At 35.9% G+C, this 14,921-nt stretch overlaps 2 protein-coding genes across 3 annotated transcripts; both read left to right on the plus strand.

Annotated features, from left to right (window-relative positions):
• Positions 1-318: 318 nt before the first annotated feature.
• hcst (hematopoietic cell signal transducer) lies at positions 319-2,766 on the plus strand. Of its 2 annotated transcripts, none has more exons than XM_079836820.1 (5): positions 319-409; positions 827-903; positions 1,266-1,286; positions 1,462-1,593; positions 1,700-2,766. In XM_079836820.1, exons 2-5 carry the CDS (start codon positions 861-863, stop codon positions 1,741-1,743), a joined length of 240 nt encoding a protein of 79 aa, XP_079692946.1. In that variant the 5' UTR covers positions 319-409; positions 827-860; the 3' UTR covers positions 1,744-2,766. The 2 variants fall into 2 exon arrangements, with proteins under 2 accessions (XP_079692946.1, XP_079692947.1); XM_079836821.1 differs by lacking the exon at positions 319-409 and adding an exon at positions 560-677.
• A 3,885-nt stretch (positions 2,767-6,651) lies between these two features.
• tyrobp (transmembrane immune signaling adaptor TYROBP) lies at positions 6,652-8,313 on the plus strand. Its single transcript, XM_079836862.1, has 5 exons — positions 6,652-6,904; positions 7,315-7,335; positions 7,431-7,589; positions 7,671-7,735; positions 7,897-8,313. Exons 1-5 carry the CDS (start codon positions 6,859-6,861, stop codon positions 7,951-7,953), a joined length of 348 nt encoding a protein of 115 aa, XP_079692988.1. The 5' UTR covers positions 6,652-6,858; the 3' UTR covers positions 7,954-8,313.
• The last annotated feature ends 6,608 nt before the right edge of the window (positions 8,314-14,921 follow it).

The raw sequence follows: 14,921 nt of genomic DNA on the forward strand, positions 1-14,921 counted from the left end.
AATTTGAGACTGTCGGTGGTTCTTTGGAATTGATGCTGCATTGTTAGAACACAGAGTTCAACGTGATATAAATATATATATATATATATATATATATATATATATATATATATATATATATATATATATATAAAATTAAAATAACAATAAGGTCACATTTCTCACTGAGAACACGGCTCGTTACCAAGAGTAAAGGAAAATTATTTGATAATAAACAATGCTGTATGGGTATTTTTAAATGTTTGATTTACCAGTAAACGTCTCATATAGCCTATATTTTTTGGGAGGTGTTCATACAGACTAAACCAACTCTGACTCATAAAGGAAAACACTTTAAAACCGAGTGGGTGGAGGTTAACCTATGAGCAAAATCATCAAATGAATCGGTGCACATCACTTCACTTCACTGGTAAGCGAGACTCTTCGTTTAGCTTCTGTTTTCGTTTTAAAATGCACGCCGAAACATTATAAAATGAATGCAGTGTTTTTTTCAAGCGTTCTCTTGTGTCGTCGTATTTAACTGGGCTTTTAAAAACATGCAAGAATGTTTAATTTATGTGACACAAACGCTAACGCTTGTTATAATGTTAGATTTTGAAATAATATAGGCTATGTTAACTTACTGTCGGTTGCATTAGCCTACGACAGTTCACTGTTGACATCAGATTTCTTTGCAGGTTAATTGTAGCCTACAGTTTTCTCGTAAATTGATTAACTTATATTTAATAATAATATATATATGAATGTTCCATTTGAATATTAGTTTGATTAAAGGTGCTGTTTGCATATTTATTTGATATTTGGACATTTTCTCTTGTTTGGTTAGGTAAAATAACTATCACCCAAGAGCTAAACAGGAAATGACAAAGAAAGGCCTTGCATTCTTTTTCCTTTCTCTGTTAGGTAAGTGTGAAGTTTTTTTTCCCCCACCTCTCTTCCTTTTCTGTTGTTTTGAGACCACCGTACATTGCATAATTTGCAGCAATATCCTGTTAGATCTACTTTTGCTGAGGGTGCAGATTAACCGTTTTTACAATTTTTTTAATACATTTTTGATTTGTGTGGCTGTGAATTTTCACTCATCACAATTTTGTTTGGTGTTTTAGGTCACATAGCATAATATTGATAATTGTGGCCATCATGTAATGGTTATGGTGTTATCTTGCTGCATTTTGTAAACAGTGCAATTGATTTATTTACATCTATTTAAAAAGTAGACCTATCCTCATTACATGTGTTTCTTTTTCTCCTTAACCGTTTTAAAGCTATGGTCAGTGCTGTTGAAGGTAAGAAATGATATTGTGAGCTTTGTGTTTTGGTAAGCATGTTCAGTCAGTTATATTTTAAACAAGTCCTATGAATCCTAGATATTCGACAGACTTCTGCACAATGTTTTGTACATGTTTACATTTCTTTACGTCAATGTATTTCACATACATCTTTATTCTTTCTTTCCCATAGACAGAGGCTCATGCTATGGTGTCGGCTCTGGCGCTATAGCAGGCATTATATTCGCTGATGTTGCAGTGACGGTCCTCATTGTCACTACCACCTACTGGTATGCCAGCAAGCGCAGACAAAAGAAAGAAAAAGGTAAGAAATTAAGCATACAGCTAGCTATTCATTTTCTCTTGCAATCCTGTAGGGGTCATGGTGCACAGAAGACATTTAACATGCTTGTGTTCATGTGTTTCTTTAGCTGACGAAGTCTACATGAATGTCAGAGCAAACTGCAAAACATGAGGAGCTTTTGAAGACTGACATGGAAGACTCACTGACAATATCATACGACATACTATATTAGATGATTTATATTTTACATTTTAAAACAGTTTAAATAAAGAGAACACTCTTAAGTGTTCATTGTGATAGTTGCCTTGTGAATAAGACAAAATTACAATGGAAACTTTCAAAGGTTAACTCGATCTAGTAATATTATCAACAGCAATAACTTCAGTGAAAGGAAAACACTGCCACCTAGTGGATAGTTCCAGTGTTGCCAATTTAGCAATTGTGTTGCTAGATTTAGCAACTTTTCTGACTACCCTAGCAATTTTTTTATTTTTTCAAAAAAGCACCTAGCAACAAATTTAGCTATTTTTAAAATGTATTTGGCAACTTTTGAACAATTAAAAGGGCACATATTTTCATCTAAATTACACAAAAAGAGGAAACCTTAGAACAGCTAGTCAGCCAATCAGCACATCAGCCTGAAGAGAAAGATGCCTAACAATACACACATGAAATGTGAATTTAGTTGCAGTTGTTCAATAAAATTGTTCATTTATTACGCAGCATGTCATTAGCTTGTTCCAATAATGGTTGTTCAGTTAGGTACACTGTAAGAAACAAATTACAGAAAAATGAAAAAAAAGGTACTGGTAATTTTCTGCCAGCACATTATCTGTTAAGATTTAACCCTGTAACCCTAAAACACAAAATGCAACGCGTAATTTAAAATACAGGTAAAATAGCTGTGAAAAATCATTTTAATCATATTAACACAGTGCACTGTGCCCTATTTTTTACAGACTTTTAGAGTGTAGCACACCAACTACACATACAATGCTTAAAACTATAATTGCTCAGAATGCATAGTTTCACTAGTTGATAAGAAAATACATGAAATTTAATTGTTCAAAAATGTATAGCCTAACTCTTAAATAATCCAATGTTGTACTTAAAGATAAAAATGTCTTATCATGAAGAATGTCGTTTATATTACTTTTACAAATAAAATGTTTAAATTATTTTTTTACGAACAAATCTAAGTTAACATTTCAAATCATATTTTTTACTGAGATTTGTGTAATTTCATTGTGTATTCTAGGCAATATGCATTTTTTGCGTCATGGTTACACAATTACATCATCATGCAATGACATCACAACATCATTTAGCAACTTTGAGTGACAAATCGACCTGCCTTTAGAAACTTCCCCTGAAAATTAGTTGGCAACACTTGACAGTTCAGGCTCGCCACTATTTTATTTCACCTAGAAGTAATAGTGACTTTTAAAATGTTTAGACTTTTAAAAAGCTTTCTGAAACTTATTCTGCATTATTTATATATATAATATATATAAATCCTCATTTTGTTAAAAAAATTCTGCATTGTTTTTACAGGTTTTTTGTTTTTCAATGTAAGAAACAGGGCTGTAGAATACAGACAATGACATCTGAGATTTAAAGCAAAATGTGATTATAAGAGGTTATAATTTGATTCTATGGCATCATATCTTGATATGCAAAAAGTTCCTATATTCCACTGCACTGTTTGGTATGCTTTATCATTTATATGCATATTAATAAATCTTAGATCTTTTTAAAAAGTGGATTTGTGAATTTATTTGATCTTATATGTTGTTTAACATTTGCTTTGTGCTCTCTGTTATCTAATGATCTTGACTTTCTCCAATCACAGCTGCATGCTCTGAGCTGATAACCGCAAGAGGCTTTAAAGGGATAGTTCACCCAAAACTGAAAATTCTGTCATCATTTACTCTCCCTCAAATTGTTCCAAACCTGTATAAATATCATTGTTCTGCTGTACACAAAGGAAGATATTTGGAAGATATACCATAGTAGCCATAGTAGGAAAAATATATTGTCGTCAATGGGGGGCAAGATCTGCTTGGTTACAAACATTCTTCCAAATATCTTCCTTTCTGTACAGCAGAACAAAGACATTTAAAGGGGACTGTTAAAAAGCAAAACAAAGGGACGGTTAACCCACAAAACAACACGTGTCCTGGCAGTAGCATGAGTGTTTTTGACATTAGCATGTTCTTTTTTGTGTGTTGTTCTAAATGTGAAAAGTATCAAATGACTGTGCTCTGGAATCTCCCGGAAATTCCTGTGTCTAAAACAACCACAAGACGGTGACTCCTACACAAGGAGAAAAAAAAGAGGAAGTAGAAAGAAATGAATCTTTACAAAACTGTTTTCGTCTCCTAAATTTCTAAATTTATTTGCAGTTTGCACCAATGTATAGATGATCACTCTTATTTCATGATATTTTGGAGTAATTGAAATGGTTTAAAGTCTTAATTTAAATACTTTAACACTTTTATGCTGTCTGTTTGCTTATAAAAATGTGGATTCAATATTTACACAGCGACAATAAAATAGCATAATGTATCATACTCCATGCCCATTGAAATGCATCTAAAATCTTCATATTATTTTAAAGGTCCCATGGCATGAAATTTTCATTTTATGAGGTTTTTCAACATTAATATGAGTTCCCCTAGCCTGAATATTGTCCCCAAGTGGATAGAAATGTTGATCGGTGTAACCCCGAGTTCTGGCTGTCTTTCTCTGCCTTTGAGAAAATGACAGGCCAGATTAGCCAATCCTGAAGTCTCCTGGTTTGACGTCCAAGCAGGAACGGTTCCCTCCCTTTCCTCCGCCCAGAGAATCTGGCACGCCCATGCAAGCGCTCGAGAGATCATTGCTTGTGAACGAATGAACGCTGGCAGTTTCTCAGTGTTTGGATGTACAAATGAAAACAGAAGTCTTTTTTCAGTTCCTTCTGATCTGTGATCAGTGATTTCTTATGTGTAGCAAATTATTTATTATTCGTGCACACGCTGCGGCTTCTCTCTCTCCCGACAGAACGGTGTTTTCGTGTTTTCTATCTTGTGAGTCAGTGTTTTTGTACGTCCTCGTCGCGTCTATCTGTTCTACAATGTGCATACAGTCGTTTCTGCTCAACATCAGCAGAGTAACATCTTTAGAGATAAACCTTACACACGCCGAGGCTCGGGCTGCACTGACCGGTCGGCCTCCAACATCCCCGACCCCCAGTACTGCATCTGGCCCACAGCGGAGGCACCAAACACGGCGCGAGATTAAGCAGAAGGGGGTAAGCGTGAGGGTATCCGGCTAGGCTAGCCAGCTATTCCCACAATAAACTGGATTACATTCGATTACTGCTGTTGTGTCTTTGTTTGCGCTGTGTACTTAATGCGCGTCACTGACGCTTTCCATATGATAGGAACATATCTAAAAATAATGGTATTATCAACACTTACTCATAACTCGTTCATCTCAACAGCTGTAATGGTACTTTGCATGTGTTACAAAGTTGGTAATAATGATGAAGACGGACTCGGCGTGACTGGGACTCGTGTTTATTCAGAACTCTCAGATACAAACACAATAAACTCGCGCTGACTGACAGCGCTCTCATAACTCAGTAGTTACTATAAATAACTTTGTTAGCAATCGCTGAGCTCAGTCTCTGGTACATTAGTGATGTCCGGTTCGCGAACGATCTTTCTTTTGAACCGGTTCTTTTTAGTGAACCGAATCAGTTCACCAAATCGGACTGAATCGTTCTAAACGGTTCGCGTCTCCAGTCAGCGCTGATCCATAATTTACTAAAGTTACTAACTTTCTGACACGAGTGACAGCCCCTCCGACTAGAAATAGACTAATAACCTGAAGTATATGCTGTAACTAAAACAGTTCACTGAACTGAGACTGACAGAACCGATGTGAAGTGAACTCAGGTCCATCCGTCTCTCTGGCAGCAGCTCGTGCGTCGTAGACCTTGTTAAACCACGCCCCCTCCGCTCATATCAAATGCAAAGATGTCAGCCAATCACAACAGTGGGCGTTTTTACTGACGTCTCACAGCAGACACGCCTCTTGAAACAGGGCATTCAGCCACAGGGCAAACAGCAGTATAGACAAAATGCCTTTTATTTCTAAATTATGACATTTTATGATGTAAAAATCATACTAACAATATGAGTACACCTCAGGAAACATTATAAAATAATAGAAAAATGCCATGCCATGGGACCTTTAAATACACTTGATAAATACAAATACTCTTCTTAGAATTCTTAATATAATGCATAATACACTAATCTTTATAAAGCTCATGTGCTTTAAGGCAAAGGTCATTTATCTGTCAGACTGAGCTTCAGGAAGTAACCTATCTCATCAATTAGTTTGTCTTCTTAACAGGGCAGCTCTTTAGGTGAGAATGAAGTACACACTCCTGTATCACTGAAACGCACTTTGCTAAGAAAAACTCTTTGTTTAATAAAGTGGTCATGTAAATGGAACAGGAAATAGGTTTTTTATTACCTGTTTGAGTGGATCAGATACTGGCTTTAGAAGTCACATCCTGTGCAGTGAGGCTTTTAACCACATTAACACTCAGGTCCCTCTCACTAGCCGCTTACTGTGAAGTGAAACTACATTTACTAAGAAGGACATTCGGAAAAGACATATTTTCAATATCATGTAAATGAACTGTACATGCTCAGATTTAGTTCGCAATGTATTTTATTGTTGTACTTTAAGACTTAAAATGGCCTACAAATTGTAACATTGACAGGATAAAATGTAAACAGATTAAATACTGAATATGTTAAGTGCGTGTGTGTGTGTGTGTGTGTGTGTGTGTGTGTGTGTGTGTGTGTGTGTGTGTGTGTGTGTGTGTGTGTGTGTGTGTGTGTGTGTGTGTGTGTGTGTGTGTGTGTGTGTGTGTGTGTGTGTGTGTGTGTGTGTGTGTGTGTGTGTGTGTGTGTGTGTGTGTGTGTGTGTGTGTGTGTATGTTAGGGGGGTTGAGAGAGCAAAGGAGAAGAGAGACTACCTCAGATAACTTGCTACAAGCACGTGTAGCTCCTCCCCAGTATCCTTTGGTTCTATTTTGATGGATGGTGATAAGTCATCAGCACATACTCTGAGATTTTTCACACGGGCAATTTCCATATAATTCACTCTGGTTTTCAAGGTGTTTTAGATCACAGCCAGGAAGGCTTCTTGAGCTCTTTTAAAGAAACCTCAAGTCAGGGCTGTACCAACCCTGAGTAATTCTCTCCTAAACCTGCGCTCATTATGAGGAGGATTCTGTGCCTAATGGTCCCCATGAATGGACTATTTGGTGAGTACATTTTACAAACTTTCACAGGTTTTAAGGTTCATCAACATTAAAATAATCAGCTCTGGGGTCAGTAATACTTTGAAGCACAAATGGTTAAAGACAAAAATTTGGCATACTTTTCACTATAAAACTCAACAAGACAATATATGGTATGTAATACCATATTCATAATCATTAACTGATTGATATGGCATGGAATCTTTTTTTCTGGAAAAACCAAACAAGGAAAATTCCATTTAAGTGTTCCAGCAAATATAAATAGGCTGTATCAGTTTCATGGGGTTACGAAAAACTGAATAGCAGATCTGAATCACAAGTAATCAAGAGAAAATTGCATTTTCAATTCTGTTGATTGATTTTCGAATACGCTGTTATAAAAGTTTCACTTTCCTTCTCCCTTTCATCGGCAGGCTTTGTTGAGGGGAATCAAGGTAATAATTCCTCCAAAGATCTCTGAAATTCAGCTAATTCTTCTTGTTGCGTATTAGTGCATTAATGTGCCGATGTGTTTTTTTTTTATTCTCAGACTGCAGTTCATGTTATCAGTTGGACATTGGGGTGGTTATTGGGATCATCACTTGTGACATCCTCCTCACGCTCCTCATCGCTCTCTCAGTCTACTGTTGTGTTTCCCATCAGAAAAGGAGAGGCAGTTTACATGCACAGACCAGATGCTGTGGGTCAGGTATGCCTCTTTGTTAGAGAAATCGTAAGAGAATCACGACAATGAGTTCCAGTCAAAATGACACATTTTTCTGATGTTAAGGCAAAGCCAAAACTCACCAGCCATCGATGAGGTCAAAGACAATTGAAGTGGAATCACCTTATCAGGTAAACTGAGCATATATAGAAATATATTTAATGTACTGTACTACAAAACTAAAACTAAATCAGTATCAATCTCACAAATCATCTAAATCTGATCTATTTTTTTTTCATTATGGTTTCTTGATGTGTTTATGTATGTACTAATTTTCGAAATGGTTTGGCAGGAACTTTATGGAGTCCAATCAGATATATACAGTGATCTTCAGCAGTATCGGAAATGAGGTGGCCATGTGACATGTTAATAATGGGTTGTGTACACCCCCAAGAATATTTGGAGATTGCATAGGTTCATTAAGGTTTCAAACTGTATCATAGAAATGTGTATTTACCCTCAATAAGCTATAGTAATTGATTTATGCAAACAACTTTTCCTTGAATCTTTTTGATTGGTTGTGGCATGCATACAAAACAATCAATATTTTTTCATGGTTTATGGAAATGAAATGATCTTCGAGAATTTGTATTCGACATTTTTAATATAGCTGTCACAGTTTTTATTTGTCATTTTATTTATTCATTATATATCTTTGTCAGAATATAATTCCTTTGCTCTTCATACAGAAATAAATGTTTTACTTTGATCGTGTGGCCTTTTTTGTATGCTTTTATAGACAGCATGTATTAGAAAGATGGATGAAGCCACACCATGCACTGTGGCTAAGGAAGTGGACACTGTTTATAGCTGATCTGTTTAGAAATCGCATGACCGCAGTGAGTCAGTTAGACAAAAGGGACTTTTTTTGATGAATTTCTTAAGTCCTGAATTTTAAATCCTGAATTTCCTGAATCCTGAACTTTAAATCCTACAACATATAAGTATTTTCACTATTGCTGATATGTTGCTCTATGTCTATGCAAGTCAAGTGTGATTAGCCTATTAAAACAAAGAAAATCAAGGAAATGAAACTGAAGGGTGCTTGACTTGGCATAGAGAGTTAAGTGTGTGTGACCACTTCAAACGTCCACAAGAGTGCACTATTATCTCTCAGTGTGCTATAGGCCTTTGTCACGTTCACCATAGGCCAACTTTGTCTGTTTTCAGATTTATCATTCATCATATCATTCATGAACTATTGAAGCAACTCTCTGTGCACTTTACCTTAATGTGTGCTTGATCTACAACAGATTCGATATTTTGTTTTTCTTTGCACACAATGGACGTTTTTCTTGTGAATATTCTGAAAAACCTTGAAGTAGGCTACCAGTAAGCTCATATTTATTTCTCCAATGGTTCTAAGACAAGCTGGACTAACAGCCAAGTCTGTTAAAAAACAGCCAGAATTGAATGCTTTGACATAATAAGATTATACCAAGAGCCCAAACTGGGAAGCCAGTTTTGCGTTAGTTACAAGTAGTAGGCTAATAGGAACAGATGGGAAATTGATGACAGAATCCTAATAGCAATATTGTTTTACAGCTTTAGATTTTGCAATTTGCAAACTGTTTCACCAACATATTGGCCTGCAACAGAGAAAGGGAGTACGTTTTAATTAATAATCGTTCTAAATAATATCCACACCACTATAACGATAATGACACAGAGGATTCGTCTGAATCACATTCGACAAACAACAATTTTTCCAGCTGATAAATGTATAAACATTACAGATTTCGAGCATTTAAAGTGGCAGACGACATAACTGCAGTGCGCACTTATAATAAACACGTCATCGTTGTGTTTGAGTGGATTAATCGTTATAGTTCTCTTTATAGTTATCGTTCTTTGTCACATTTCGGAACATAATTCTATTGCAACTATAGATTGTAACATGAGTCGATCTTGTATAGCTATAGGCGCATCTTCATTCAGGCTAGTTGAGTATGATTCGGGCCTAATGGTAGGCCTAAGTGTTTAAGCTATCTGCTATATTTCCATCATGTGTTAAGTCATTCCTTTTTTTTTCTTTTTTAGATTTTGTCTTCCACATGGTTATTCTCCCTCAGTTCTGTTCGATGTAATAGGAAAAGTCAAATACAAACTAACTTTGAATTTGGGCTTATTTGTTATAATTACAATTTGAAATCAGTGGAGTGTATGAGTGCAATTTCATGATTCTGAGTAAAAGCTATTTGTTTGCATGGACATATGGACAAACAAAGAAAGCCGTTCAGATGAAACTAGGTTAAGCTAATCTTTTAATAATCTTAATTTTTTTTTTTTTTTTTTCTAATAGGATTTCAAACACTTTCTTTTGCTTCCTGTGCACTATTTACCCAAAGACTGGCATGCTTGAACTACTCCGAAAGAAACAGCAGGAACTTATGCAGAGAAAGAAACCAATTATTTTCGGAATTTGGTCTGGTTTGTTTGCTTAATTTTTTTTCTCAGTGTGTGAGGAAATCTACCATACATGTTTGAGTGTTTACATACTGTTTTCAACTTTTGATTCACATTTGAGTGTACAGGATCCATGCTTTTCTATCTTCATGATTTTTTTCTATTTGAAGGAATGACAGACTGTTTGTCTTCATCTGCCCATAGTTTACGCTGTTGGTATGTGCTGGGCAGGACAAATAGAGGAGGAGTGTTGCATCTATCCTGACCTTGGCAGCCAGTTATCAGCTTCAGGCTTATGTAGCTTGATAATTTATCAGACTATCAAAATACATTCCTTAACTGAACTCACAAGCACAACAAATAGAGTTTAAGTCTTAAAGTAAAGTAGACTTATTCTGAATGCTTGTTCTGGCGAATGTATATGAGGTATACATTCATGTGGATGTTGGACTTTTAATCCATAGCTTGAAGTGGTCCAGGAATGGAAGAGTTATCCATATTATATAAAGCAAAACTTTATCGTTCTCTCTCATTTAAACACACTTGTCATTTATATACAGTTTTATATTAATTCTAAATACTATACACTAACTCAAAGCCACACCACAACCCCAATTAAATGTCCTGCAAAGTATGTACACACACAGATATTTTTGAAGCTAACACTACTATTCAAAAGTTTGGGGTTGGTTTTTGTGTTTGTTTGTTTTTTAAGAAATTGATACTTTTATTCCGCGAGGATCCATTACATTGATCTAAAGTGACAGTAAAGACATTTATAATGTTAGAACTTTTTTTTATTCACCAAAGAATCCTGAAAAAACTGCATCACAATTTTCAACAGGATGATAATAAATGTTTATTGACCAACAAATGAGAATACTAGAATGATTTCTGAAGGATCATGTGACCCGGAAGAATGAAGTAATGTTGAAAAATCAGCTTTGACATCACAGGATAGATTGTTTTAAATATATTAAAATAGAAAACAGTTATTTGAAATTGTATTAATATTTGTATTAATATTCATGTTTTTACTGTATTTTTGATCAAATGAATGCAGCCTTGTTGAGCATAAGAAACTCATTTCAGTTACATTCAAAAAATCTTACCGACCACAGGTTTTTGAATATAGTGTATATTAGTGAAGACCTCTCACAAACAATTTGATACATCAATAGATTTCAGATGTCAGATTTTTACTATACCCTCCCCCTAAACCAAACCCTCACAGAACCTGTTAACATTATTTGAGATAAACATTTAAAAGCATTAAAAAAAGCCGCAATTTGGCTGATCTTCAGCCTTTAAGAAAGTGAGGCCACCTTGATAAGTGATTTTACAAGTGAGTTTTTAATATATTCAACTATGAGGGAAGACATTAACTGTTTATAGCCAAGCAAGCTTATATATACACACACACACACACACACACACATACATATTTTTCCTTCTTGCAACTAGCTGGAATTATGGAATCATTCTGTGACCTTTTACTGAGCGCACAAGCCTTACTTGGGTTAGAATATTAAACCTTTGTAAATCCCTTCCTGCATGGCATAACCCAAAAGGGTTGATACTGAATTGCTGTTAGCTCCCCATTTTTTCATCTAGTAAGAGCAAATCACTTCCATGTACTGGAATACTGTTGTCCACCAAAACACACTTTCCTGAAACTATATTGTCAGTGCATTGGTAAATATAATGTAGCCATTCAATTCACACCTGATATTAGTGTCTGCAATTTAGCAATGTGTTCAGTTGGAGTTCTGTAACCTTGTGTGAGGTCTAGTCACACTCATGTTAGAACTCTTGTTGTGCAACTGTTTGAAACACAGAGTTCTGAAAAAAATGCCAAATAATTCTGTAATCTGATGGTGACGGTGAGTGAATGTGGTGCTGTAATTAGCTTCTGCCTTGTTATCGTCCTGCCCTCCTCATTGCTAAATTTTGAGGCCTGATCGTCAAAGGGAGATTGGGTGCCCTGTCAAATCAAACAAACTATCTCTGTATTAGCACTGGGATGGCTGATGTTGATGGGAGAGGATTCATATAAACCAACACCAGCAAGTATAGTGCTAATTCATCTTCGTTGCTTTACAGATGATGGACAGAACTGGTTATGTAGCCTGAAAAGCTGCGTTTATTTTATTGATTGGTTTATTTGTTGGCATTAAATCACACTACTTTTTAAAAGTTTGGACTCAATGGGTAGCAATTCAGCAAGGATGCTTTATATATTCAGCAAGGATGCTTTAAATTGATCAAAATTGACAGTAAATATTTTTTTATTTTTTTTGTACAAAAAAAAAATCAAATACTGCTTTCTTTGAACTCTCTATTCATCAAGTATAGCTCAGTGTTTTCAACATTGATAATAATAATAAAAAACGTTTCTTGAGCACCAAATCAGCATGAATGAATGATTTCTGAAGGATTATGTGACACTGAAAACTGCAGTAATGGCTGAAAAAAAATGAGAGGGAAAAAAAGGTTATTTTAAATTGTAATATTTCACAATATTACTTTTTTTACTGTATTTTTAAATAAATAAATGCCTTTGTGGGCATAACTAGTGTTGTAGTCAAGACCACCTTTCTCTTGACCCTCAGACTGACAGTTCGTTGGCTTGACATCTGAGACTAAGACCACCTAAACCGAGACCATGTCGAGACCAAGACCATAGTGTGTTGTTGAGACCAAGACCGAGAGCAAGGCAGGGCAAGACCAAGACCAGAATAAAAACCAGAAGATCTTATTCAAGTACTTTTTATGCAATCATATCATAAATGTTGGACTTTTGGGCACTGCAAGACAAAACCAAGATCTTCAAAAAATGGTTTGAAGACCTGTTTGAGTGCTACAAAACTATAGGCATAACATAAGAGAGCATTAAAAAAACTTACAGACCACAAACTTTTAAATGGTAATATGTTTCTTTAGTTATGTAATAGCTATGCACCATGATTAGCTATTTTGCTAGTCATAGCAGATGGTATTGGGGGAGGGGCATTCTCATTCTAGAAAGCATTTGATTGGACAAAGATCTAGTGAACCTAATAAAATAAGAAAATATATATTCTTATTATACATTACAAAAAAAAAAGGTTCTATATGGCACCAAAAATGGTTATTCGTCGTAATCATAGGGGAACCACTTTTGGTGCTATAGCACCATATCTTAACATGTTCTGTATATGGTAGAGGTGTTGTATAGCACCTTAGTTAGTGGTGATATAAAGCACCTTAGTTAAAGAACTGGTGAAGAACCACTGAAGCACCAAAATTGGTGCTATATAGCACTTAAAAAGGTTCCCCTATGATTACGAGTCAAGAACCATTTTGGTCCCATATAGAACCTTTTTTTTAGAGTGTATAAATATATAGGAAAAGTTCTAGTAAATTTGTCATTAACCTTTATGTTTGCATGAAAATTATACAGGAGTCAGCGAGTTTCAGTACATGGGGTCAAGTGAAATAGTTCACTCTATCAAAGTTTCTGACCCAATTTTGATTTTTTTCCTGAGCCAGTGCAGGGAAATAGATTGGATAATTTGATTCTGACTTGCCCTGGTAATTTTCCGCCTCTGTAAGTGTGTATTTGTGGAGAGAACTACATTGTTCACTGGCAGTGAGTAAAGGAGTGCTGTGTGACTAAAGTGCCAGTCAGAGTGAGTTGGGCAAATACGTGTCACATTGATGATCCTTGGCCTGAAAAAAGTCAGTAACAGGGTCATCCTCTTATCTTGTCAGAACACTGGAGCTTTGCAAACTGACAGGGCCTAAGGGGCATATTCAAAGTGGTCTCTCATTTTCCTGCTTCTCATTTATTGAAGTTGTTTAAAGCATCCGTGGTAGGCTTGATGCAACGTCAGGACTTGTGAATCTCCAAAATCAGTGCATTTTTTGTGATTTTTATGATGCAGTATTATAAGAAAAGGGCACAAATTCATTGCATCCAAATCCTTCTTTCTGCTGTATGTTTGAACTGAGGCCGAGTTCTTCAGCACACTGGATGGTTCCGACACCCTCCTTTACTGAGGGTATTAAGACATAATGAGCGTCATTCACTGCCTCTGTTGCTCTGCATCATGGGGGCTCATCAATATCTCACCAGTGACTGGCCACAAATTAGCCAGACAAGAAGCATATGGAGCTGAACGGCTGGCTGTGCTCTGGTAAATATGGGATTAGAGAAGATACAGGATATGACACAAAAGGGAAGGATGAGTGTCAGAAGCAGCGGGAAAAAGAGCAATGAATGGATTTAAAACTTCATCTGATGCTTGTGCAGCAGGCCATGGATATCATGTCATGAATGAATAGCTTTAAGTTTCATCATGACTCAGCATTGCGTCAGTCCCAGACAGATGGCTTTCGTCAACAGCAAATCGTAGGCCTTTTTAGTATTTTTAAAAGTAGGGGTGAGCAGGGCACAACCTAACACGGGGCTAGTTGTAACACACTTGTTTTAAATACTGCCACACATGCTGGCATGACGAACCTTAGTGTATTTACTAGTTGCCAGATCAACACTATATACAGAAAAAATTGTGCCAAAATTCTGAACTCTTTGGAAGATATCACTAAACATTTAAATCCTAATTTCCAACTCTGCTTTAGAACATGCTCCGCTACTAGAACTATGCTATTCCATACAGTTACCAATGCAATTGGCATAATGAACTTTTATGAATCTCTATTGAGAGACAGGTGAATAAAGGCTGAGAGGAGGAACCTGAATATTCAGAAATTATTATTTCAAGAAATGTACAGCATTCGTACTGGCTCGGTCTCCTGTTGAGTGTCTGAATGTCTTCATCTATTTGCCTGAATTGTTTTGACCTATGCTATATAGCTGAGTTTTGCAGCATGTTCATTGCCATACTTCTAAATTCTTTTATTTAAAAA

Source organism: Gobio gobio (genome assembly GCF_949357685.1).
Source record: "Gobio gobio genome assembly, chromosome: 15".
NCBI classification, from domain to species: Eukaryota; Metazoa; Chordata; class Actinopteri; order Cypriniformes; family Gobionidae; genus Gobio; species Gobio gobio.